Here is a 25,799-nt window from a genome sequence, read left to right as displayed (position 1 = left end):
AGTTCGAGGGGCATGTGGCAATGGTTTATGCTCCTCTGACTTCTAACCTATCCCCTCCGCCCCCACTCGCTCTCTCACACCGCTCCCCTGTCCTTCAAAACAAAACACCCGAGAACACTCCCCAGGCCCAGAACACAAAGCCCAACACAACCCAACACAATGGACTATGGACATGGGGCTTTGTTGGACCCAGTAATACAAAACAGATGGGGGGTGAGGAAAGGGGGAGAAAGGAGGTTTGTGAAATATTTGCAAAGAAAAATAACCCTGGGACACTGTCTAATTATATCTGTTTGTCTTGTGTGGTTTTTCAAGGAGGCCATGTGGTTTTTGCTGGCTGCATCCAGGTTCATTTTCCAAATATCTGATCCTACAGGGAGAGCAGGACAAGGGTTGCGATGGAGGGGGGCGATTGGGGAGGATTTGGGGTTGGGGCCTGGTGGGTAAAAATATCCACTAATTCTCTTTAATGAGATGAATTAGCCGCTTGTTGTTTCTAGGATGGGACTGTTGCATTTGATTATTGTAGGCCATGACCAGTGTACCTGTAGCATTGTCATACACAGGTGGACATTCATAGACGTCAAATACTGCCAGGAAGTGTAAAGTGGGTTTGAAAATAAGTGGTTTTGAGTAAACCTGCCTGGCAATCAACAGGGACGGTGATACTTGATCTGGTCTTCCTTGCCCGTAAGTGACAGTCTTTACAAACTACAAGTGAACTTCCTGAAAGATCACAGGTCACCGTAGTGGTGTAATGCTGAATCAGTGCTATGCTCTTAGTCTGTCTTTGTCCCGAGACAGAGACGGAGAGCCCTGGTTTGCGGCCCCCTCTCTCCTCCAAGCATGTACACACCCCCGCCACAACAGTCTGCGTCTGTCTTTATGTCCTCACTCACCCACTCTCACTCAGCCAGTTAGTCACCACATCCTGTCCCAGTCCGTTCTGTCGGTCAGTCCTACAGCAGCTCATTGAGTGTTGCATGACTACTTTTGTACTCTGTCTAATAACTGGGGGCTTTTCCATTGGCCCGACGCGTAACTCTGTGGTCTGTTTTGGCCCTGCTGATGTTCTCAACCGTCAAATGTTGAGAAGGATGTGCTCGTCACGGCGCGGACGGCGCTAACGTTGATAATGATGTCACTTCTGGTGACATCACAGTGTGCTGCCAACAACAAAGCGGGCCCCGTCTTTGGCATTGGAAAGATTGATGGATCCATTTGGCATTCAGCTAAATCCCCCCCCCCCCCCTATTCACATATTCAGATTTCCCCGTGTGCTCGCTGTAAGAGGGAAAACATTGGGATTCGTTCTGCTGACTTTCTGTCTCTATTACAGAGTAGTCAGTCAGCTGGAGGAGGATCTCTCCTGATTTGGCTCCCCGCTTCAAGTCTTTGACGCTCTTTAAATGTTTTCTTTGTTGGAAGATGCATGTGCCCAGCCCGTCTCTCTTTCTCTCTCACTCCCTCTCTCTCGCTCGCTTTCTCTCTTTGCTCTCTCTCTATTTCTCTATCTTGCTCTCGCTCTCTCTTTCTCCTTCTCCTCCTTCTCCTTCTCTCTGTATCTGTCCTTGCAGGACCCGGAGAGAAAGGGCTTCATCAACAAGCTGTATGCCATCCAGGATGTGTGCATCAGTGTGCAGAATGCGTTGGATGAAGTAGCCTCCTACGGCGAGAGGATAAAGAAGTGAGTCGTAAGCTTCCTCCTCGGCGCCCGGCCCGCTGCTCCAATGCTCCCTCGTCCCCCGCTTCCCCGTGCCAGCGCTGTCGGCATCGCTAGCCCTCACCAACCGCCCCCCTGTCACATCTTACTCAGCCCCGCCAAGCTGGCTGGAACACATACACCATGCTCGCACACGCGCACCCGTTCATGCATACACGTACACACACACACACACACACATACACGTTTCAGCTACACACAGGGCAGAGGACAGGCAGTAATGTTATTGAAACTCCCAAGTCAATTTCACTTGTAGGGTAAAGTTGGAGAATTAAAGGATGCATGTTTTTTTCCCAAGTAAAGAGTCTAGACTAAACGTGTTTAGTCTAGACTCTTGAATCGTTTCGTTTTTTTTGCTCTCCTTCAGGGCTAATACATATCTCTCCTACTCTCTCCACAGCACCTTTAACTGGACAGTGCCTTTCCTAAGCTGGCTGGCCATTGTTGCACTGTGTGTGGCCACTGTGCTCATCTACTATATCCCCCTACGCTACATTGTCCTGGCCTGGGGTGAGTGCCTGAAACGAAGTACAACTTCTAAAGGCTTTATAAAGCATACAGAAGGCTGCATAAGCACTACATAAATGCTTCACAGTGGTGCATAAACATACATCGTGCATTCGGTCACGTTTGGCCATTCACCAAAGGTACTGTACTGTTCCATTGTCTTATAAACATAGTTGTAATATACATTTATAAGACTACAATGGAACAGTATAGTACCTTTGGTGAATTTGCTAAATGTGACAAAAAAACGCACTGTATGTTTATACACTGTTTGTAGTGTATGACGTATGCTTATAGATGATTTATGTAGGGCTTATGAAGCCTTTATATATGCTCTATAAAGTCTTTAGAAGTTATTTGTTTACAGTACCTTTATGTAATGTAACCAGTAAGGTGGGCTAGATCGGGAATGGAAAATCATTATCTCCTTTATTAACCCTGTCATGTGGGTTGGTGTCTACTTCCATGGCACAGTTGCTCAGGGAACAAACTCAGTGAGTATTTCAGACAGAGCTGAGCAGCACCTCCTTGAGGGGTGGAGAGGGGAGCTCTGGTCTCTAATGGTGTCTGCACTCGGCTTTTGAAACACATTGAGTTACCTTGAAGGGCTCAAAGAGGGCTTTGATGACACAGGGAGAGAAGGAGAGAAAAATAGAGGGGGAAAGAGAGAGAGTGAAAGAGCATGGGAGAGAGCGTGTGAGAGAAAGAGATCGAGAGAGAAACAGTGTCAGACAAACAGAGGAGTTTGAGAAAGAAAGAGCGAGAAAGAGAAATATAGTGTGAGAGAAACAGGAGTTTGAGAGAAAGAGAAAGACAGTGTGAGAGAAAGAAAGAAAGAAAGAAAGAAAGAAAGAAAGAAAGAAAGAAAGAAAGAGAGAAAGAAAGAAAGAAAGAGAAAGATAGTGTGAGAGAAAGAGAGTATGAGAGACACAGGAGGTTTGAGAGAGAGCAAGATAGAGAAAGATAGTGTGAGTGAAACAGAGGAGTTTGAGAGAAAGATAAAGAGTGTGTGAGTGATACAGAGGAGTTTGAGAGAAAGATAAAGATAGTGTGAGTGAAACAGAGGAGTTTGAGAGAAAGATAAAGATAGTGTGAATGATACAGAGGAGTTTGAGAGAAAGATAAAGATAGTGTGAATGATACAGAGGAGTTTGAGAGAAAGATAAAGATAGTGTGAGTGATACAGAGGAGTTTGAGAGAAAGAGAAAGATAGTGTGAGTGAAACAGAGGAGTTTGAGAGAAAGATAAAGATAGTGTGAGTGATACAGAGGAGTTTGAGAGAAAGATAAAGATAGTGTGAGTGATACAGAGGAGTTTGAGAGAAAGATAAAGATAGTGTGAGTGAAACAGAGGAGTTTGAGAGAAAGATAAAGATAGTGTGAGTGAAACAGAGGAGTTTGAGAGAAAGATAAAGATAGTGTGAGTGATACAGAGGAGTTTGAGAGAAAGATAAAGATAGTGTGAGTGATACAGAGGAGTTTGAGAGAAAGATAAAGATAGTGTGAATGATACAGAGAGAGAAAGAAAGAAATAGAAGGTAGGCGAGCTCTTGTGACCCATGCGCTGAACAGCTCTCTCCCCCTCTGCCTGCAGGGGTGAATAAATTCACCAAGAAGCTCCGTGACCCGTACAACATTGACAACAACCAGCTCCTGGACTTCCTGTCCAGAGTCCCCTCAGATATACAAGTGGTGGGTGTGATTTCGTCCCTTCTTCCCCCGCTCCCACTCCTCTCTCTCTCTCTCTCTCTCTCTCTCTCGCCCTCCCTCCATACCTATGTATTCACTGATGTCCCTTCTAATGGTGATTTTCCCATAGTGATTCATATAGACTGCCTTATTGCTAACACATATTGGAAAACAATATATGACCATTTTCTTCAACTATTATTAAGTGTTTTTCCTGCTCAATACTTCCTGATTTCATTCCATGTCCACAGAATGAATAATGTTAAGTGAGCGAAGGCCTTTATGGGCTGACTGATTGAATCCATCCAGAAGTGGCTCCTATAGAGATGCTGTTGTGAGCAAGTCATTATAGATTTAAACCAACAGTTTAACCACCCTCACACGGTTTAGTTCTACATTAACCGTGAGATCAGATTAACGCTGCGGTCGCTGGGTTGGACGGTGGGGTTTGATAAACTCTTAACTCCGACGCTCTAACGCGCCCAGCCAAGGTGCTGCCACTGTTTAACTGCAATTAAACGGCAGCTTGTGAAAGTGAGCCTGTTATGCGGCGGTGGCGGCGTCCTCTGTGACCGCTAAGCAATGCCTGGTGCTCAGGGCGTGCTGCTGGGAGCGGAGCGACACAGACGCGCGCCCGGCCCAATCCCCTGCCACATCAGTGCCGACATGCTTCCCCTTTGATCGCCTGTTGGCCGCCACCTCTTTGATCTTTACAGGATCATAATCCTCCGCACCCAGCCCCGCCCCCAGCACGCCCCGTGCTGTTTTACGGTATTCCAGTGGCAAGTAGCCTCAACCCAAATGAGGCCAAGGTGGCTCTCTGCTGAGGTGTAGCCACCTTGCACACCTGGAGCCGCAGGGGCCGGCAGGTAGGAGGGCTTTATGAGCCCCTTAATGAGGGGTGGCTGGTCGGTATAGCTCACGGATGCGCGCTCGCGCACACACACACACATGCAGACATGCGTACGCAAACACACACACACAGGCGAAATCATGCACACACACACACGCAGACACACACACACAGCCCACGGACCCTGGAGCTCTTGCTACTGCTGCTGCTGAAGGGTTAATTGGTAACAGGTTTCAGCACCAGGTTGCGACACCCTCGTCTCACACCACTATTCCCAGCCAAATATAACTTCCTGATCACCGGACTGGGTGCTCCGCTCCAGAAGCGGAACACTGCGAGCTCCGTGGCTAAAATCGAACCAGAACGTTCTGCCCACCTCTGCTGTGCTGTACTCTCTCCTCTGCGCTGCCTCCGATGGTGGGTTCCCCGCATTGCCTGTGTTTCTGGGTCACAGGGGCCTGCAGGGGCCAGGTCAGGGGAGGCTGAGGCTGGAGGGCCGCAGGCCTAAATGGAGCATCCCCTCCCTGGCGCGTGTCCAGCCGGACAGCTCTGCGGATAACAAATGAAGTGCTATTTCAGGGCCCTCTACACCTCCCACGCTGTCCCCCTGGTGGCTCTCTCTGAGGCCAGGGCAGGGCCAGCTCAGCGCTCCATGTCATATTAGAGGTGCTTTGGAGCAGCCAGGACGGATGGCTTTCTAATGACTTTATATACAAAGGCCAGACAGGCTGCTGTGCCACAGATTGGCATGCAAAGGGCTGCTCTGTGTCTATTCTGTGGAATAACTTTTGTACCCTCTCTCTCTCTCTCTCTCTTTCGCTCACTCCCTTTCTCTCTCTTTCTGTCTCTCCATCGCTCTCTGTCTCTTTCCCTGTCGCTCTCTTTCTCTCGCTCTGGGTGTGTATGCGTGTGCGTGCGTGTGGTCTCCCAGGTGCATATGTGTTTATTGTTGTATAACTTCTCACATTTATTTGGTTTGCCGATATGTGTATATTCACAGAGACCGAGATTGTCTGTGGGCGTGTGTTTTGTGTTCTGAGAGCAATGGATCAAGCAGCATATTGCTGTTAGTCAGTTGCAGCATTGTTCATGAGGCGGCCATTGTTCATGAAGTGCTGGCGGTCGGGTTGGTGGGGCTGGATGGCTGCTACTCCCTCAGCTCTAGTGAACCCTTAACAGTGCACTTTCACTACAGCTACAGGGGCCTTTATAAAATGTGCTCTTCAGCTCACTGACCCTGGGCCTCGTACAGCACTGTGAACCACCTTTAAAGACTAGAACAAAGGGGGGTACATTGGTTGAAACCTCTACCTACTAGCCAGTTCACGTTGTCAGCTGCTTCGTTTTCCTCCGGCTTAATGTTCTTCATAGGCTGTAACCATAATGGCTGCCTTGTATACTTTCCCCTCTGGATGGCTGGCTGTGATTTTTTATACCAGAGTAAGCTACCTTGCGTTCTAGGCTAAGGGAATCCTTCATGTGCCCTAAACGAGGCCAACAGACATAATCAACTTAAGTATTTCCAACCTGCCATTTGGGACAGCTCCGTGTACCAGCATGCTTTATGATGCCATTAGCCATGTGAGCTGTGGACTGCATAAGTAGGAAGATAGCAATTAGCATAGCAAGTGCTCCTTTATAGCCAGCGTAAAGTAGCAGGTTTACTTTAAACCCCTCCACAGAAATAGACACGCCTCGTCATTGAACTCCAAATGCACGCTGGGGACTTTATATATTTTTTTTACAATCTTGATGTTGAGGATGGCTCTGATTGGCTGCTGAGGAGGGGATCCCAGAGGCCAGGAGGTCAAAGGCAGGGCGTAGGGGACTGAAAAGGGCTTAAGGGCTGAGGCTCCGTGTGAAACACCATCCATCACGTCTTCCACTCTGCTCTGCCACAGGCCCCCTCATCGTCCCTGGGACACATTTCAATCTTTCAATTGAAGCAAGCAATTAGTCTCCACTCAGCAGCCTACAAACTTGCTGGGAAAGCGTTCCGTTTGTTCTTTGTCTGTTTGCCTGCTTTCACCTTGACATGCTTCTCTGTGAAAACGAAACAGGAGTACCGTTGAGTCCCCTGTTTATGGGTGTCGGTACGCTAGCTGTTGTTTTTGGCACCGTTTAATACCCCTAATGCAAGGTTATAGGCATCACAAAAGATGAAGCCTGCAGCAGCTTTTCTCCCCCTGTAGAAACAGCATAGTGTAGTATCATTAAAACGCCCTCTCTGCCTCCTCTCATTGACTTATTTATATTTGCCTTTTCCCGCTCCGCTACCCGCCCGCCCAGGCGCCTTCAAACCGGAATCCTCTCGCTTAACGACAGGGCGACAGTGAGAGAGAGAGAGAGCCGTGCGGAACACCGGGTCCCGGGACACCGCCCCGCCGCCACCGTCTGACACTGCTATACAAATGCTCTCTGGTATGCGCGGCGCCCCCTCCGCAGTGCACACTTCAAAGGCTGTTTTGTACTTTGACTGTCGACATGGGGGAGAAGAGAGGAGGGAGGGTGGCGAGGAGAGAGGAGCGAGGGTGGAGCAGCCTTTGAGCAGCGCCAGGTCTTTTACCCACTGTCTCCCAAAGATGTTATCTCTGTGCTCCGCACTTTGTTTTTAAACAAATTGCTAGCTCACTGTCGTCACCCTTTTCCACTCCCTCTCTTTCTCCTCTTTACCCCTTTGTTTTTTTTCTCACTTGCTCCTCTCCCTCTCCTCTTTTTTGACTTTAACTAGCTCGCCACGTTTTCTTGTGCGGGGCGGTGTAGCTTTATTAGGAAGGGTGAGCGTGAGCACCAGCGAACGGCGCCGCGAGTGCTGCACGGCGGGCCTGTCACCTGGAAGGTGGAAGGGAACGGGTGACAGAGAGAGAGCGTCTCTCCCTGGCAGCTCTTCTGAAAGAGATCTTTTTTTGATTGAGCTATTATTGTTTTTCCCCCTTCCTTTTCTTCTATCTGGTTCCCTCCTTTCGATAAGAAAAGTAGTTTCTCCCAAAATGCAAACTTTTGTTTGTCTCGTTTTGATTTTGATTTGAATGGCAACAGACAGTCCCAAATTGCTAAATCTTTTTTTGGGGGGAATTGTAGGCGTTTTATTTTATAATGGGGCACTAGCAGGCAGTGATCTCACAATATCCTGCTTCGGATACTTTATAGGCTTTTTCCTCACTCCTTGCATGCTTTTGAAAATATGCCCAATGTTGTCCAATGATATATGAACAACAGAACTCAGGAGTCAGGACTGTCACTGTGCTCCAGAAAGTAACCAGAATGGCTCCTGGCAAAGCACTTATTGAAAGTGAACCTGACCCACCCCCCCAAATGTGCATTCACTCACTCACTCCCTCTCTCGTTCATGAACTCATTCACTCCCTCACTCCCTCACGTACGGACATGGCAGGATCTCAGCCTCACCCGACGATGGCATCCCGCCAGCTCTGCGACGGCCCCCTAAGCTCCCATAATGAAACTCTGACTGACACAGCGCAGCCCTGCATACCGGCAGCAGAACAGATGGGACGGGGCCGTATAAAACCTGTGTCCCCTGGGCTTCTGCTCCAGTGTCTGCTTTAGTTGGCCAGACGAGAAAATTATCCCCACCCACATGAGAACAGTATCTGTCATCACCCCCATCATGGACCCTCTCTCTCTCTCTCTCTCTCTCTCTCTCTCTCTCTCTCTCTCTCTCTCTCTCTCTCTATCTCTCTCTCTCTCTCTCTCTCTCTCTCTCTCTCTCTCTCTCTCTCTCTATCTCTCTCTATCTCTCTCTCTCGCTCTCTGGCTCTCTCTCTCTCGCTCTCTGGCTCTCTGGCTCTGTGCTCATCACCAGAACCAGTACAGATCCACTCTGCAATCCTCCACTCCGGACCTCTCTCACACTGCCCATTCACTCAACCGTATTTGTTCAGCTGTAAATCGATCCCGTGTTTTGTCAGATGTTCTGCTTGTAGGCCGTGGACAGCGGCTCCGAAATCAGTCCCGTCTCCTGTGCTAGCGATGCGAAGAGGAGGAGCGTATGGTCGCCAGTCACCGATCCCTTTACGGGTGAAACATTGGTGGTGACCGCTGTTGAAGGGGAGGGGAAATAGCGTACAGTGCGTGGCTGGTTAGGGGGGTTTAATGCAATGACCGTGTGACGTGTCGGAGTCATGTTGTGAGACAGATGAAGGCTAGGTTAGACAATGCCTGGTAAAGTGGCACTGTTAAGCGGCAGGAGACGAATGGGAAAGCTCTAGCTGGCGCTCTCAGACAGCCACGATGAGAGATTCTTGTGTTCCGGCCGCAGCAAACAAGCGACCACACTGGAGATGGGGAACGCTTAGATGACGTCAGTCACTTGTCTGGCGAATCTGAGAGGGTGTCAGTCAGTGTGGAGTGTAGTGTACCTCAGGCTTTCAGGGATGCCAGTGTAGTATGTCTCTGTGTGTTGCATGACTTTGTCTCTGTGAGTGAGGGGCAAATAGAGTGACAAGCCTTTGGTTTTTGAGGCTAAGCTACTATGCATGAACACCCATTACTGAGTTGAAAACGGAACTCCGCGGGATAGCTTTGCCCACCATGTTTAATGGACGATTCCTTTGTATCTATGAAAGAAAATGTGTGCTGCAGAAACATAACCATTACTGAATCCATGTCCACCTCAACATACAGTACCATAATTAGTATGAGGCTAAGCATCGAGCTAAATGCTGTAGCCTTCATTTGTTACCCGATTTAAAAGAAACAATAACAATGGTAATGACTTAAAAATGAATGACCCCCTAATTTATAATGTTGTCGTTTACCCTTTTGTTACGACTGCCTCTCTCTTTCTCTCTGTCTCTCCCTCCCCCCCTCTTTCTCTGTCTTCCTCTCAATTTCAATTCAATTTCAATTTAAGGGCTTTATTGGCATGGGAAACATATGTTAACATTGCCAAAGCAAGTGAAGTAGGTAATAAACAAAAGTGAAATCAACAACAAAAATGAACAGTAACACATTACACTCACAGAAGTTCCAAAATAGTAAATACATTTCAAGTGTTATATTATGTCTATATACATTGTTTTAACAATGTGCAAATAGTTAAAGTACAAAAGGGAAAATAAATAAACATAAATATGGGTTCTATTTACAATGGTGTTTGTTCTTCACTGGTTGCCCTTTTCTTGTGGCAACAGGTCACAAGTCTTGCTGCTGCGATTGCACACTGTGGTATTTCACCCAGTAGATATGGGAGTTTATCAAAATTGGGTTTGTTTTTTAATTCTTTGTGGGTCTGTGTAATCTGAAGGAAATATGTGTCTCTAATATGGTCATACATTTGGCACGAGGTTAGTGCAGCTCAGTGTGCACATAGCCTGTCTTCTCTTGAGAGCCAGGTCTGCCTATGGCAGCCTTTCTCAATAGCAAGTCTATGCTCACTGAGTCTGTGCATAGTCAAAGCTTTCCTTAAGTTTGGGTCAGTCACAGTGGTCAGGTATTCTGCCACTGTGTACTCTCTGTTTAGGGCCAAATAGCATTCTAGTTTGCTCTGTTTTTTTGTCAATTCTTTTCAATGTGTCAAGTACAGTAATTATCTTTTTGTTTTCTCATGATTTGGTTGGGTCTAATTGTGTTGCTGTCCTGGGGCTCTGTGGGGTCTGTTTGTGTTTGTGAACAGAGCCCCAGGACCAGCTTGCTGGGACTCTTCTCCAGGTTCATCTCTCTGTAGGTGATGGCTTTGTTATGGAAGGTTTGGGAATCGCTTCCTTTTAGGTGGTTGTAGAATTTAACGTCTCTTTTCTGGATTTTGATAATTAGCAGGTATTGTCCTAATTCTGCTCTGCATGCATTATTTGGTGTTTTACGTTGTACACTGAGGATATTTTTGCAGAATTCTGCATGCGGAGTTTCAATTTGGTGTTCATCCCATTTTGTGAATTCTTGGTTGGTGAGCGGACCCCAGACCTCACAACCATGAAGGGCAATGGGTTCTATAACTGATTCAAGTATTTTTAGCCAGATCCTAATTGGTACGTCAAATGTTATGTTCCTTTTGATGGCATAGAAGGCCCTTCTTGCCTTGTCTCTCAGATCGTTCACAGCTTTGTGGAAGTTACCTGTGGCGCTGATGTTTAGGGCGAGGTAGGTATAGTTTTTCGTGTGCTCTTGGGCAACGGTGTCTAGATGGAATTTGGATTTGTGGTCCTGGCAACTGGACCTTTTTTGGAACGCCATTATTTTTGTCTTACTGAGGATTGCTGTTATTCTCTCTCCCCCTCTCTCTTTCTCTCTCTCCATAAGTGTAGAATCTTGGTTAGGTTACCTCTGGGTTAGAGAATATAAGCACGGGAGAAAATCTCCAACATCGCCTTTCCTTTACCTTTCTTGCCAAAGGACTTTTTGGACACACAGTTGGGGTTTGTTCAGTGTGTCTCTCAGAGACACAGGAGTGTGTTACGACTGTCTGGTCCTCGGCTGATAGAGAACAGAGCAAATGGAGGAGAAAATCATTAATTGTGTATATTTTAATGGAGGCTGTGTGTAGTTGGCCTCGATAGGACTTGTTCTTAATCAGACTTGTACAGTTCCAAAAGTACTGCGTGGTCAAGCCTAGGCATGGCGAATACAGTTAGCATTGCATATTGCAGGGTTTCATAGACGGGGCAACACAACACACTGCTGCACTGAGGCTGGAGCCGAAACTGCCGTAGCTCGTGAAGGGTTAACCTGTGTTTCCTGTATAGCCTCCGTGCACTCAGGGATGGCTCTGTACTCTCTCCAAGCTTTCCCATGAGCCTTTGCCCTGTTCTGTTTGTTTGTGTGATCCTTTCCCCCAGGCCACTGTTCCACACAGCTGGACGGACACACTGAGCCTGCCCAGGGTGCTCACTGACTCTATCCCAGCATCCTGCACTTTCCCCACCTGACCGCCCGCTCTCTCTCTCTCTCTCTCTCTCTCTCTCTCTTTCTGCGTGTGTGTTTTAACAGGTGCAGTACCGAGAGCTGAAACTGGATCTCAGTCATAGTCCAAATAAAAGAAAGAAAAACAACCCGGGGTAGCTGGCTTTGTCCGCCCACTGAATCTTCCCTCCCTCAACGGCCCGACACCAAGGAGCAGAGGAAGGCTGGTCTGGACCTCCTCAACTCTCTCTCTCTCTCCACTTTTTTCATCTCTTCCTCTTTCTCCCTCTTCTACTGACTTTAAATATACATGTACAGGCTCCCGAAGTGTAATTATCATTGTAGAAAGAGACAGCAAGAGAAAAATCGTAAATTCCGAGTTTAGAGATGAGCGTGGATGAAAGTGGACCGGACCATTCCAGACCTAGGTGTTTACAGCGTCGTACCAGTCTGACAGATGTACAAGTCATACTCAACTGTGTGACAGTTATGAGTTCATCCAAAGAGGTTTCAGACATTTTTACATAATTCCCCATAAGGAAAATATCATTTAACCCTATCATAGTCAGAAAGCCGCTAACCAGGTAGAATGGACTGTCTACTTTTTAAAATCTGAACTCCCAATGACCTCTGGGTATAAGCATGTGGAACAATAGATAAAGAGCTTATTTATTCATTATTTTACAAAATGTTGTAAATTCTTTTTTGTTGTATTTACATTTTGGATTCAATTATTATTCTATTTTGGGGCGGGGGGGGAGGGATTTGTTCTTTCTGCACCAAGCCTCCATCTCAGCCAGTATACAGTGTTACCTATTAGCCTCCAGTTCATCCTGTCGCTCGCACACTGCACAGAGAACACTAAAACAGATAACCCTATAGTACACCCTTCATTGACATCTTTGAAGTTGTATTTGTACGTTTACACTTTGCCCACGTTTCTAATTGCCTCTCACCGCTTTCTGACTTAACTCAGCGAGAAGCAACTAGATATGTTAAGAGGTCAAATGTTAATTGTCTTTTCAGTTCTTAGGCCTATATACATATCACCCTGTTCCAGTGGTCCTTGACTATCCAAATGAATGATAACTTCAAAACCTCAAAAAATCCTCTTTTAAATGGAACTGAAAACTGCTGCAGTCCTGCCGATATGCCATTCTTCCGGTCTTCGCTACCATCAGTAGCGCAGATCGGTGTTTTTCTAGCCAGAAACAGGGTGTCGTTTCCCCCCAGAAGAGGCAGGCAAGTGTAGATTGCTGCTGCGCCACTGAGCTAATATAGATGTCACCCTGTGCAGACAGAATCGCCAGGCAGGCCTTAGGCAGCCCAAGCGGTAATCTTATTTGAAAGGCTGGTCTCCTCTCCTCTCATCTCCACATGTTGCCTCAGTGGGCACACACACACACACACACACACACACTCCAACACTGTGCCACAGGCTGGCCGCCATCTCCATCTGCCCCACCTCCTGCTCAACTTTGATCTCTCTTTCAAGGGATGAGTTTATGTGTATGTGTGTGCATGTGTCCCACTGGGCAAAAACCGGTTGAATCAACGTTGTTTCCATGTCAGTTCAGCCCAAACAATTCTACGCGACGACGTTGGAATCAACGTGGAAAACCTGATGGATTTGCAAAAATTCGATCCACGTCAGGGAATTTCGCCCTTTTTCCCCCCCCGCCCAACTTTTAACCTAAATCCAATGACCAGTGGAAATGTTTGGTCGATTTCAGGTTAGTTGACAATTTAACCAAAGGTAAATCAAAGGTAGACGTTGAACTGACGTCTATGCCCAGTGGGGTGTTTATGCAAAGCAAACAAGCAAGCTGCATGGAGGGTGTCCCCGTACACTGTGTGTGTGTGCATGCTGGGTGTGTATGCATGCTGGGTGTGTATGCATGCTATGTGTGTATGCTACATGTGTGCACATGTAAATATGCACCCATGCACGTTTCTGGAGTTGTCTGTCTCTTCTGGCTCTGGAGAGTGATGTAGATGGGACTGTGAACTTGTTGGGCCAGATGCTGCGTTTGGTGGTGGAGAGGTCGACCGCTAGACGAGCAGCCAGTTAGCCGCTGTGTGACAAGACAAGACGATGGGTGGCCAGAGACCGCAGGGCTTTTGCGCGTATGTGTGCGCACCCTCTTTCCAAAGCCCTCCCATTATCCCTCTCACTCTCTCATTCGTCAGCGGTTAGGATCGTGGCCCTGTCTGAAGGGAACGTCTCCTGGGTCTCTCCCGAAAGCATCTGTTGAAAGATCACAGCGTAGGCTACATCTGAGGGGCCTTCCACTCCTCCACACATACCCCTCTCCCTCCCTCCGTCCCTTAAACTTCAACAAGCGTAGATCTGCCACTTTGGAAGGCCATTGGTTTGGTTTGTTTTGAGAGATGCACTTGAAATACAATAACATGCTCCGTGGAGAGTAGGACCTACATGGGTTACATCATCCTCTCTACAATGCAGACTCGTGTCTATTTGTATTGCCTCAAGGGGACAGTGTGAAAACCAGAGTATGTATGTGTGAACTACTGTACGTGGTATAATTTACAGTAACTGTGGTGGGTATATTGTGTGTGGTCTTATATCCAAATATTCCAAGTTTTATAACATTGTTTTGACTATGTTTGCAAGCAAACCAAAGTGATTTATTTGACACGACAGAAAAAAGAAGCTAAACAGAATGTATCGGACGGACATAAAGGAAAAAGGAACTTTCATTTGCACCCTTTTTTTTTTTTTACTTAACTTACTTTTTTTGGAATGATGTACATAATATGCTTGTAAATGGTCTAATGTTGGTTGATGATCTTGTATAGGTGTATGCTTGTCATTTCTCTCCGAGGTATTTTCGCCTGCAGTGTTGCCTGTGACATCTTCACTCTCCTAGTCCTGGCCAATGGTTGTAGAGGACAAGGATGGGGATTTGGGGTGGGTGGGGGCAGTAAAGGGAAAGTTATGAGAAAATAATGTACATCTAATACGACCAATAAATTCACCAGATGTATGTCGATTATTTTGGAAAAACTTGTAAAAGATTAAATATTTTGTATCATCTTTGGAGATTTTTCATTCATTGCCAAAATGGCATTGAGCTTCACGAAGACAAATACATAGCCAGCTACACAAAAAGTTGGTTTGAAGTGCATACCACCCGGGAGGGCCCTTGAGGCCCCTGTGTGAATCCTCTGACCAGATCATTTATTAGTCTGGGAGTCCCTCCACTGTCTGAACCCCCTCCATCTAAACCCCTGTACATCACTCCTCACAGCCCCGTAAATGACGACATGCATACCCAGCCAGTGGTACTCCCCTCCACAAGAAGAGGTCAGGAAGGAACACTGGGTTATTAGTCTCTCCTCCTGACAAACACACATCATCCACACATATCAGGATGTAATCGCTAGCTCCCTCTAACACACAATCACACACTACAGTATAAGCCCATCTCTTTATTGAAGTTCCCCACTCAGGAAATAGTTTGTGTGACCAGGCTAGTTTTAAGTTGTATTCTTGAGCACCCAGAGGTAGGCTAGTCTTACTCCTGGTCACCCACCACGTGGCCCGCAGATGAGGCTCTTCCATCTCTATCCTGTGCCCCCAGCTCAGGACACTACGTGACCGAACATGACAGGACCCATCCGGCTCAATAGATGCTTCCACTGCCAAACACAAAGATAGACCTTTGGTGAGTGTGTGTGTGAGTATGTGCATGTGCGGGTGCATGTTCAACTGACACGCACCTCCGGTTTTTTGCCCTTTCAATTGCTCTGCAATCGAATGCTAAGCAGCATGGTTGCTCACAATGGTAGAACTGCTACTGGAAGACCCAGTAGGTGCTACTGCAGTGAGTTGTTGCTTATTTTAAAGACTCCTGACCCGTACCAGCCACTATAAAGAAGTGAACAGCCTTACAGGGTTAGAGGTTACTGTAGCTTTCCCTGCATAGGAGAAGACTATTTGGGGTAAGAGCATGTGTAGCTCTGCCAATATTCTGTTGATCTGAGTTCTGTTGAGTTGTAGTTCAGTTGTTTTGAGATTCATTTGTCATTCCCTGTAACGGATTAAGCTCTTATAGTACTATTGTTATTGCTTATAGACACCTGTCTGTCTCGCACTGCACGATGACATGCACATGTGACACCTACGGGCATGCCACACAGTAGGTGTCAAAGGGGGGGGTGTCTGCCCTAAGATGGCCGCCATAGTAAAGACTACACGACCCATAACCCTGTACTATACAGGTTACCTGGTCTATGTTCAGTTGCCAAATATTCTTCAACATTGCAGATAGAAATGCCGTGAATAGAGCCAATGTAATTCCTTATTTTACATGCCAGAGAGGCATGTTTGATCTACATAGCCTATTTCTATTTCCACAACATTCAATTCTGCAGAAAGTGTCGCTGGCCCGAGTGGCCTTATTATATTGGCAGCACCTGCACTGCATTGGGACTCTCCATAAACCTTATATTTTTGAAGGAAGGACTTTGGTTCAGTTTGAGTAAGTTATATGCTCTGACAGAGCTAGCCCATTTGATTTAGTGTGATTCATTTATTTCTAAGTTTGTCATTAAAAAGTATTTATTTTACCTTTCACCTGCATCCTGAGTTTGTACTGTGATTTTTCTATTGGTGATCCTTGAATGCGTCAACCCTTGGCTACACCGCAGCTTATATATGCATTGCAACTAAAGAGCTGTTTATAACTGGCTCTAACATGTCCTTTGTCCTGATCTTGTCCACACGGATTGTGCCAACATTTGTAGACAGGTGTAGACAAAATACACATTGATCTGATCTTCCTGGCCACCTCTGGAGGTAGTCGTGCACACATTGTGTCTGGATATCTTTTACAAGTGTAGAAGGTGAAGTAATTTAAATCATTATCCCGCCTTCTAAAATAATTGACAGGTGGCACCATTGACTTATGGCATCAATATGGGTCTTAAAATTAATATATTTTTAAGAATATCTGTCAAATAATATGCGTAAAGGGAGGGACCAGGAAATTAGGTCACAATGTAGACAGATATGAAACACAGAGCTTTTATCCAACCAATCACAATTGCTCAGCCCCTTTAGAACAAAGACTAGTTTCGCATCGCCCATAGACCCGGTTGGGAGGAGTTTGCTTATTTTAGACCATTCCATGGTAAAATCTCCACCCACCCAGGTCACCAGGTAATAAACTGAATTTGCCCGTTGTGGCTGGGATTAAATCCGAGGCAGTTTTAACTGGAAAATCAGCTGTCTAGTGTGCTAATCTATAACAGATTGGAGGGGAAGGTTCAAGGTGAGGGGGCTTGGATCTTCTCATCCTTTGCAGTTTGTACGGGGCATAGGAGAGCCCTATTGTGACCGCTTTACTCCACCAGTAGCGACCCACTTTTTTACATACCCATGATGACTCACTGGCTTTCCAACCCGTAGTAAACATTTTGTTTTTAAAGGCTGCGGTAATTGGTTAAACCTACCTATCCTTTAGGATAGAACTACCTACCTAGCCCTTGATTGCATCCATATGGAGGAAGTTGTGCAGCCGCTGTGAATCATTACATATTCTACCAATTCTCAATACAAAATATATTTATTCAAAATCTATAAAAAGTGTTTACATGAAAATGTGTATGAACAATTGAAAAAAAAAAGACTAACAGTGGTAGTGTAATGTCACATGATTAATGTGAATACAAATGTAAACAACAATAATTTATGCAAGCCACAATTCACTCAAACGCGTGTTATAGAGCAGGGACCTAGGCAGTGGAGATCACATTCACAGGAAATGTTGTACATGTTGGCTAAAGCATAAAATACCTTTAAAAGTCTGTTACAGTGCTCTGCTCTACAACGTGCCTTGGATTGAATCACGGCCGCAGTCAATGTCCATTATCAGTCAGGTGTGTGTGTGTCACAGTGTGTGTCACAGTGTGTGTGTGTGTGTGAGAGCAGCGCTGCTCTGTGGGCCTTCATCTCCTCCAGCAGGGTGATGAGGAGGCGTGTGTGTGGGCCCTGGCACTCCCTGATAGCGGGGCACAACTGAGCCAGGCATTCCTCCACCCCCAACGCGGTCTCCATGTCCTCAGCCAGGCGCACCAGCCGTGGGTCACCCCAGCCCGCCGTCAGCCTCTGGGCAGAGTGGCTCTCCAGGGCTCTGGCCAGCTTCACCCCCAGGGAGAGAGGCCTGTCCTGGGCCTGGGAGGATGAGAAGGGGGGAGGGAAGGGGACAGCCTTCTCTAGCTGGTAGGTGAGAAGCAGGCAAGTCAGCAGGCAGGAGCAGGCCTCCAGGAAGGGTAGGTCTCTGACCTCTGACCCCAGGGCCTCCAGGGCCGCGTCTCCGGCAAGGGCGCTGCGTTGAAGCTCCTCCCTCAGCGTGGCGGTGGAGACCAGGTCCAGCGCTGTCCGGCCACGGCCGTCCCTCTGCTGCAGCAGCTCAGAGCCTGCAGGACAGATGGACAGAGACAGAGTTCAACTTTAACCTTTCATCTTGACCCCAACAGGACTACTTTAGATTTCTAGTTAGTTTCTACATTCGTTGCCATTTTCAATATTTTGGGCATTTCAACCACTGCTATTAATACCATATTTACACCATCGTATGACTGAGCGATACGGAGTCAAATTGAATACAACTTTAAACTACATTAAAACAGAGGCACTCTTAAGAAAACATGGTAATGTTTTGAAACATTGCATACATGCGCAATTAGGGCCTGAGAAGCATCGGTGATGAAATCATGACACAACGAACACGCCGTTGAGCGTTTAAGAAACGTAATTATGAAAATACACTGAGTAAACAAAAACATTTAAAAACATCTGCTCTTTCAATGACAGACTGACCAGCTGAATCCAGGTGAAAGCTATGATCCCTTACTGATGTCACTTGTTAAATCCACTTCAATCAGTGTAGACGAAGGGGAGGAGACAGGTTTAAAGAAGGATTTTTAAGCCTTTAGACATTTGAGACAAGGATTGTGTATGTGTGCCATTCAGAGGGTGAACGGGCAAGGCAAAATATTTACTACGGGGTATGGTAGTAGGTGCCAGGCACACCGGTTTGAGTGTGTCAAGAGCTGCAGCGCTGCTGGGTTTTTCACACTCAAAATGTTCCATGTGTGGCAAGAATGGTCCACCACCCAAAGGACATCCAGCCAACTTGACAACTGTGGTAACCATTGGAGTCAACATGGGCCAGCATTCCAGTGGAACGCTTTTAACACCTTGTAGAGTCCACGCCCTGTTGAATTGAGGCTGTTCTGAGGGCAAAAGAGGTTGCAACTCAATATTAGGAACGTGTTCCTAATGTTTTTTTCATACTCAGTGTAAGACTACATGGGGGCCATTGGGACTGCTTTAGATATAGATATATATATATATATATATATATATATATATATATATATATATATATATATATATATATATAGTGGAGACAGAGAGAGAAAGAGAACAGCTTTTAACCCACAGGGCCAGCCAGGGCATTCAACTCACTGCTAACTTATGTTGACACGATTAACTGGTCACGTTGTGGTTGTTTGGGGACTCAGTGAGATAGTGACCTAATAGGAGTTTTAGGTTTACACATGCTTATGTAACACATTAGACTGTCAGTGCAGATTAATCAGAGGCATTGCTAAGGGCTGGGAAACCGATATGATGAGGCTAGAGTACAATAAAGTTATTATCGTTCAAACACAAGACTGATTTGATCTTCTCACGAACCCCATGTGTCATATATGACATCAGTTGGACTGTAAATGACACGTATGTACATACAAATGTATTTTAACGCAAAGCCAGTTTCAGTGTGTGTAGTAGGGCAATGTGTTAAAGTACTTTTTACATTTTCTTGTCTTCTCCCTCTCTCCTCTTCCCTTTGTGTGTTCATAATAAAAGCCTTTTCCAGCATCGGGCCCACGCACACTTGGCCTATGTGGAGCAGGCCGAGTGCGATCCCTTTGTTTGCTTTTAGACATCCAATTTCTATGGCAAACTGCACTTGATGGCACTTGACTGCTCAACCTCCGCAATGTTCCCGCCACTTGTGAGCTAGTTTAGGGCTCTCTGACGATTCGCCACAGAGTCTGAAAGGCAGCCAACAGACAGCCAGGCAGCGGTTTCTGTTTGACAGACACTCTGAGGCTTGTGAAACATGACGGGTAAAGGAAGGACGATTGTTGTCCTTGTTGTTGGATGCGTGTGGCGCGTGTGCAGAGGCGGCATCAGGCTTAAAAAAAGGGCTCTTTTTCGTCCTACGATTTAATACACTGAACGGTGTTCTTTACCTTACGAGTGGAAGTTGGCATTCAGAAAGTTCAAGTAGTTCATTAACTAGGTATTAAAATAAATCCCGTACATACATTGGAATTATTGGTTGGCGCTCTCGCACACACAGTAAATACATAGACTTGTGCATACCGTACTCACGCTAAATAATGTTATTTATTATGGAACTTTATAGTGGAGGAACACCCCTTTTTAAAAAAGGGAGCCATCACGACTTGTGGAGAGAAAAAGGAGCTTGCAAATTAAGTGTTTCTTTCTTTTTCCCACTCGAATACGGCTAGCCAGCTCTGGCGCTCGGAGGAATAACGAAAGTAAAGCACATGACTCGGGTACCACGGGAGGTCAGCTCTCATCTACCTTTTAGTGCTTCAAGCTCAAGTGGCAAAAACTCAATCTGCATAAATTGGCACGTTAATCTACATAAACTTTTACATTAGCAGGGACATTTACAATGCAGAGGTCAGCCAGGGAGCAGCAGTCAAGGACGTAAGAGCACGGTTTCGATCAAAGCCGCTCTAGAGAGAAATAGAGAGGGATAGAGAGAGTGGGGGAGGGATAGAGGGATGGAAAGAGAGAGGTAGGCGAGGTGAGAAGAGTTCTTCACACAAAGCAGGTAATAGCCAACCACTCCAGGTTTATTTGGCCTTGCCATTAGGCCCATTGAAAAGGAGTGCTTATGAAGTTTCAGGTCAGTCATGTCATGCTCAAGCAAAGGGCTTTGGGGCTTGAGGGGAAGCATTCACAGTATTTGCCAGGTCTATCAAGTTTAAGAGAGGGGGAGAGAAATTTTGTGTCGGAAATGGGCAATCTTGGCACATTTCTTCCAGATTGCGCCTCAAAAATAGATTCCAAAGTGGGAATATTTTGTTCACAATAGCTGTAGCTTTCAGTGAGGGGTCCAGCCTTGGGTTGTGCTCTGCATGTGCCTTTCACACCGTCAATTAACATTTCAATAGCAGAAGGCCATGTTCTTGAGTACTTTTTGGAACTCTTCTCCAAAAAGAAAAAAATGTATCTTTTCAGTCCACAGAATGCAGGCTCAGCTCAAGTGCCCTTCAACGATCCATGTTTTTGTGTGTGAAAAATCCCTGGCAAAGAAGTGCACCATCATCCATGACTGTAAATTCTGTTGAAACATCCTGTGGCCCTCCCCTACATGCTTGCTAACTACAGGGCACTTATTGAAATACAGGAAGCCAAATACTAAACCTACAGTCGGGTATGATGGGCACAGCCACCAACCCACCCACCCACCACTTATTCTGCTCCCCCTTTCTCCGTGAACTGAGCTCTCCCCCCCGAGCTGATTCATTTCCTCCCCTCCCTACTCCTTGCAAAAGAGGCCTGGGCCCAAATCAGACCCATCAGTTGTGAGTGGTGCGTCAGGCTGGGTGAGGCAGGCTTGACGTGGTCCTTGCCTGCCTGCCGCTCTGCCGCCATATCAAACTGCCTGACAGACAGGCCACAACATGGGGGAGTAACAGAGACAGAGAGAGGCGTAGGGGGGGGATTCAGCAGAGACCTGTCTGTCTCTGTGGCGGTCTTTCTATCCTGCCTGGCTGTGTCTGTCAACCCGTACACACGCGCTCCAAAAATAGCGGTAACTAAGCCAAGATATCTCATCGGCGTAGTTTCCAAATGGGAACAAATGAAGTACAGTGGGCAGAACCAAGCATGAGCTAGCGAGCTAACATGTTCTAGCATGTATTTGCATATTTTCGTTAGGGAACGCCTACCCTGAAGTGCACATGTGCAATAACTCAATTCGCCCATGTGCTCCTTCTAAATGCCATTTTTTTATAACTTTTAGAAATGGTAAAGTCTACAAAACTTTGTGCACTCTGTTCGAAACAGATTTTAATTTGGGGAACAGAAAACTGTATTGAGATAGTGTTTCATCAATGAGAACATTTGCAGAATGGTCGGCCAAGTTTCACCTAGCTCAGTGGTCACCTGGTCGATCTACAAACATTCCCTAGTCGATCACCAAACATTTTTGTAAAACAAAACAACGATAATGCCTTGCGTTCCTGTTTTTGTTGGCAGTAGGAGCACTTGATTCAGCAGCCCTAGCGCCAGGAAGACAAAGTGTTCCCATTTTATGCGTCTGAAGGTAGAACGCCTACCCGACAGGCCCAGGGAACAAATCAAGGGTACCTCTATAGGCCTACCGCTGGACAATCAGATCACCATCTGCACAGTTTCCTCACGCCATAGACTGTAAAAACAAGAAGCCTCGAACGCACAGCAAAGTTGATCATGTGAGATTTCAAAATGTTTAAAACTATGACTAGAGAGACAAACAGCTGGTCTTTGCTGTATTCGTTATATGAGTACGTTCATGTTTAAGTTGGTATTCAGCCCTGTCAACACTTTGTGTTCTCCCTACTTCCACAAACACTACAACCAGCACTGCAGCTGCAATGAATGAGCACAGCAACGTGTTTCCATAAGCTTGTGCTGTTATTATTAGCAGCTTGTGCCTTTCTTAACATCAAGGAATATTTACCTTTCTGTGTTCATAGGAGTAACAACATGAATTGGTGCATGAGGCAGAAATAATGCAGCGCGACTTAAGTGTCGCCATCAGCTGAAGGACTGTCCCCCCTTTTCCCAGCGGAGGGAGGGAGAGAGGAGGGACGGTGAGTCAGGTGAGAGGCAGCCTCACCGCTGCTCCCTTCCTCTGCTCAAACTGACCACCAGATGCAGGCCATCAATCCAGTAAAAAACTAAAACAAATTATTATGCTCACTCAGCTGTGCCTCACAAGTAATACAACAAATGATCTATTACCAGTGTGATCAAATGGTTATACACAGTGGCTACAATGTTTGTTATATCATTTCAAAATAGTCTGAGAAGAGCAACATTGGCACGGCAATTCAAAGCGTAGCCAATATGCGGCGATAATGTATTGGGTCTATAGCCTACTGCACAAACCTCATTGCTACACAACTGCTTTTTAATTGGTTAATGTTACATAGGCTTACGTTTATTTAAAGTCATGTAAATCTGAGCGGTAGATCTCGGCTTGTATTTTGACTCAGAAAGTGATCTCAACTCTGAAAAGGACTGATGCATCTCCATATTCTCCCACTGGACTTCCCTCTCATCACCATATTTGGTGGCAAGATCTAAACCGATTCTGACTCCCTCCCTCCAACGGAATCAGCCGCTGCCTACTCTTCACAATCTGTCAGTGCTTTACTTCACACTTACACTGTACACACAAATACACAAACCCCTACACGCACACACAGAGAGCGTTGGGAGAGTGTCCAGGGCTTGGTACGATATTGGCTCCTGCATCACGGAGAGCGATTAAAATGAGTCCAGGTATTGGCGCAATGTGTCAGATATGCTGCTCTGGAGATAAATAAAACACCTGGGGGATTAAATGTGAGCAGGGGTAATTACGCTATTTGCTCTACGTGTGTGTGTGTGTGTGTGTGTGTGTGTGTGTGTGTGTGTGTAGCCCTGCTCGTGCAGGCGGGGGAATTCACACGCCTCGCGAATGCTACTGCAGCCTGCACCAGTCAGACGCAGCCTGATTGCCACACACACCATCACACACAGAGCACAGAGCCCTCTGGCCTTTAGAGGGCAGGCAAAGACAAGAAATACAAAAGCCAGAGTGGAGGAGGGGTGAAAGAGCAAGGAGTTCTAGTTCCATCCCCCACTCTCTGCGTGCGTCTCTCTCTCTCGGTGTCTGCTTTAGTTCCAGACGAGAGACGCAGAGGCAAACAGACTGGGATGCAGCTCCACAGCACAGCAGAGCACAGTAAACATCCCTCTCTCTATTTCCCCTTCCACCTGACAGAAAGACAGCGAGAGACTGTGTGAACTGAGACCAGGGGCAACACATCACACCCTCAGAGGAGCACCCCTGCCCTACAACAACAGCAACCATTGGAAGACAATAGCACAGCATCAACCAATGGCACGGCCCAACCACAGTCAATGTACACATCTCAACAGCCAGCACAATAAAGCTTACTCTCCTAGTCTCCTTTCCTTCCTTCACACCGATCAAAAAAAAAAAAAAAAAACGACTGATTTGGTGAAATCACTGTGGATAAGGGAACAGGAGACAAAGAAACAAACCCACTATGGCCGGGACGATATAAGTATTGCCATACTTGTTAGTGTCGTGGCGAGGTAAATAACAAAGTTGATTTAACTTCTTGAGGAAAACAGCCCTAACGATGGAAACAAACACCATTATGTTGTCATCCAGAGTAACGTATTTATTTTCCAAGCTATAGCAAACAATATTTTACACACAGCAGGTTTTTAAAAAACATAATTTGGTCTCCTTCGTGTTTTCATTTTTTGCCATGTAAAAAAAAAAAAAATGACTGCGACACTGGTATCGTCACAGCCCTAGAAACCACTTGCCATTATTGAGATGCAGCCCAACATCTTTAAGTGAACCCAGCCTGCTAGCGGTATCTTGAGGCGTAGGGATGTTTGTTTGTTAGCGGTGGTAATGAGAGCTATCCGGTTGAAGGGCTCATCACCCAAACATAGGCCCGGGCGGACAGAGATTAGAGGCAGATTATGGGCCAGAGGGTTAGGGTTGGAGGCTGGACTCTAGCTGTAATCCCCTGGCAGGCACTGACACAGAACGGAGCGAGTCGACGTTCATGCCACGGGCACACCTGCCACACACAGCCGTTATGACATGTACAGGACGAGGAATCAACAGATTGGAGGCGACATTGTAAATCCCTCGCTGCCCAGTATTCGGGCTTTGTGCTGATGTCCAGGCTGCTGTATGCATTTGCAGCACTTTGATATTAATCTCGATGAGGCACAGTGTCTTGTCAGTAGATGACTAAGGAAGTGCGGGGAAATGGCTAAGAAAAATGACATTGGCCAAGAAAATCCATGGTGTAGGCACGTGTCTTTCGATAAAGAGGTTAGACTATCTCTTCATATCCTGTGACCTACTGTGTAAGGGTCCGAGCAGATTTAGTGCCCTTGGACCCTCATTGGCCCGTGGACAACATAAGGAAGGAACTGGGTAGGCAACTTGACCTCTTACAAATGGAGGGTCTATGAAACTACTCACTACTACACGTTTCAACACAGCTTGAAAAATGTAATAATATAGAGGACTTGACTCGTCTTAAATCTCTCGTGGCCAGATTCACGGGAAGTGACAACCTTCGCGCAAATGTTACTTTTGGGTAACCGTGATCCGATACGTCTGAACTACGGCTTATTCATGTTGCTCTTGGACACGGTGTTGTCGTCTTTTGGGACGACACACAGTCGATTCAAGTGAAGACCGATTGCTGGCGTTTTTGAGGTCCGGCCTGAACAGAGAGAAGAGACAGTCATAGGAAAAGGATGCGGCTACGTCTCTATCGGAAACAGAGACGCTAGACGTTAACCTTGGGGCCGTGCTTGTGTCTACCCCGTCGCCCCTTGTTCCTCTGAGAGGAAAGGCACGGAACTGGACTTTTGGAAGAGAAGGACAAATTGGAGTGCTACAGGGGGAGTTGCTCGGCCTGTGTTTACTCCACTCGCATAAAAAGAAGCCTCCCTCCCTTCCTAAGCTGCCTCGATAGTCAGTAAAAACACAGCACCAGGCAAGTGGGTCTAACAGAGGGCTAGTCTGGTCTAAGAGGGAGGTGGATGGGGTGGTGTGGGAAGTACAGTGAATGTACTTTGAGGCCTTAAGGGGTTAGGTGGGCTGCGAGAAATCTTGCAAGACCGACAAATAGCACAAACCCAAGTAGAAGTGCAACCTTGGAATAAATATCAGCTTGCCTGCATGCACACACACACACACACACACACACACGTGAGAGGAGCATGAAAGGGGAAACTCTTCTACAGATAGAGGAGACATCCAAAACACCATTAAAG

General features: G+C 46.5%; 2 protein-coding genes across 11 annotated transcripts in view; one reads left to right on the top strand and one right to left on the bottom strand.

Annotated features, from left to right (window-relative positions):
* LOC115199754 (multiple C2 and transmembrane domain-containing protein 1) overlaps window positions 1-16,227 on the top strand; it is a 213,760-nt gene extending 197,533 nt beyond the window's left edge. For all 8 annotated transcript variants that reach the window (XM_029762162.1, XM_029762161.1, XM_029762159.1 and 5 more), the window contains 4 exons: window positions 1,578-1,687; window positions 2,124-2,233; window positions 3,824-3,921; window positions 11,717-16,227. In XM_029762162.1, the coding sequence (XP_029618022.1) occupies window positions 1,578-1,687; window positions 2,124-2,233; window positions 3,824-3,921; window positions 11,717-11,788 (390 nt within the window). In that variant the 3' untranslated portion in view covers window positions 11,789-16,227. The remainder of the gene's footprint in view (window positions 1-1,577; window positions 1,688-2,123; window positions 2,234-3,823; window positions 3,922-11,716) is intronic.
* A 974-nt stretch (window positions 16,228-17,201) lies between these two features.
* Window positions 17,202-25,799, bottom strand: part of slf1 (SMC5/6 complex localization factor 1) — a 37,170-nt gene continuing 28,572 nt past the window's right edge. For 2 of the 3 annotated variants that reach the window (XM_029762152.1, XM_029762154.1), the window contains one exon: window positions 17,202-18,073. In XM_029762152.1, the coding sequence (XP_029618012.1) occupies window positions 17,526-18,073 (548 nt within the window). In that variant the 3' untranslated portion in view covers window positions 17,202-17,525. The remainder of the gene's footprint in view (window positions 18,074-25,799) is intronic. The other variant, XM_029762153.1, reaches the window with a different exon arrangement.

Source organism: Salmo trutta, chromosome 9 (assembly GCF_901001165.1).
Source record: "Salmo trutta chromosome 9, fSalTru1.1, whole genome shotgun sequence".
In the NCBI taxonomy this organism is placed as follows: domain Eukaryota; kingdom Metazoa; phylum Chordata; class Actinopteri; order Salmoniformes; family Salmonidae; genus Salmo; species Salmo trutta.
Note: the sequence above shows the minus strand (reverse complement) of the source record. Positions and strands in the feature narration are given on the sequence as shown.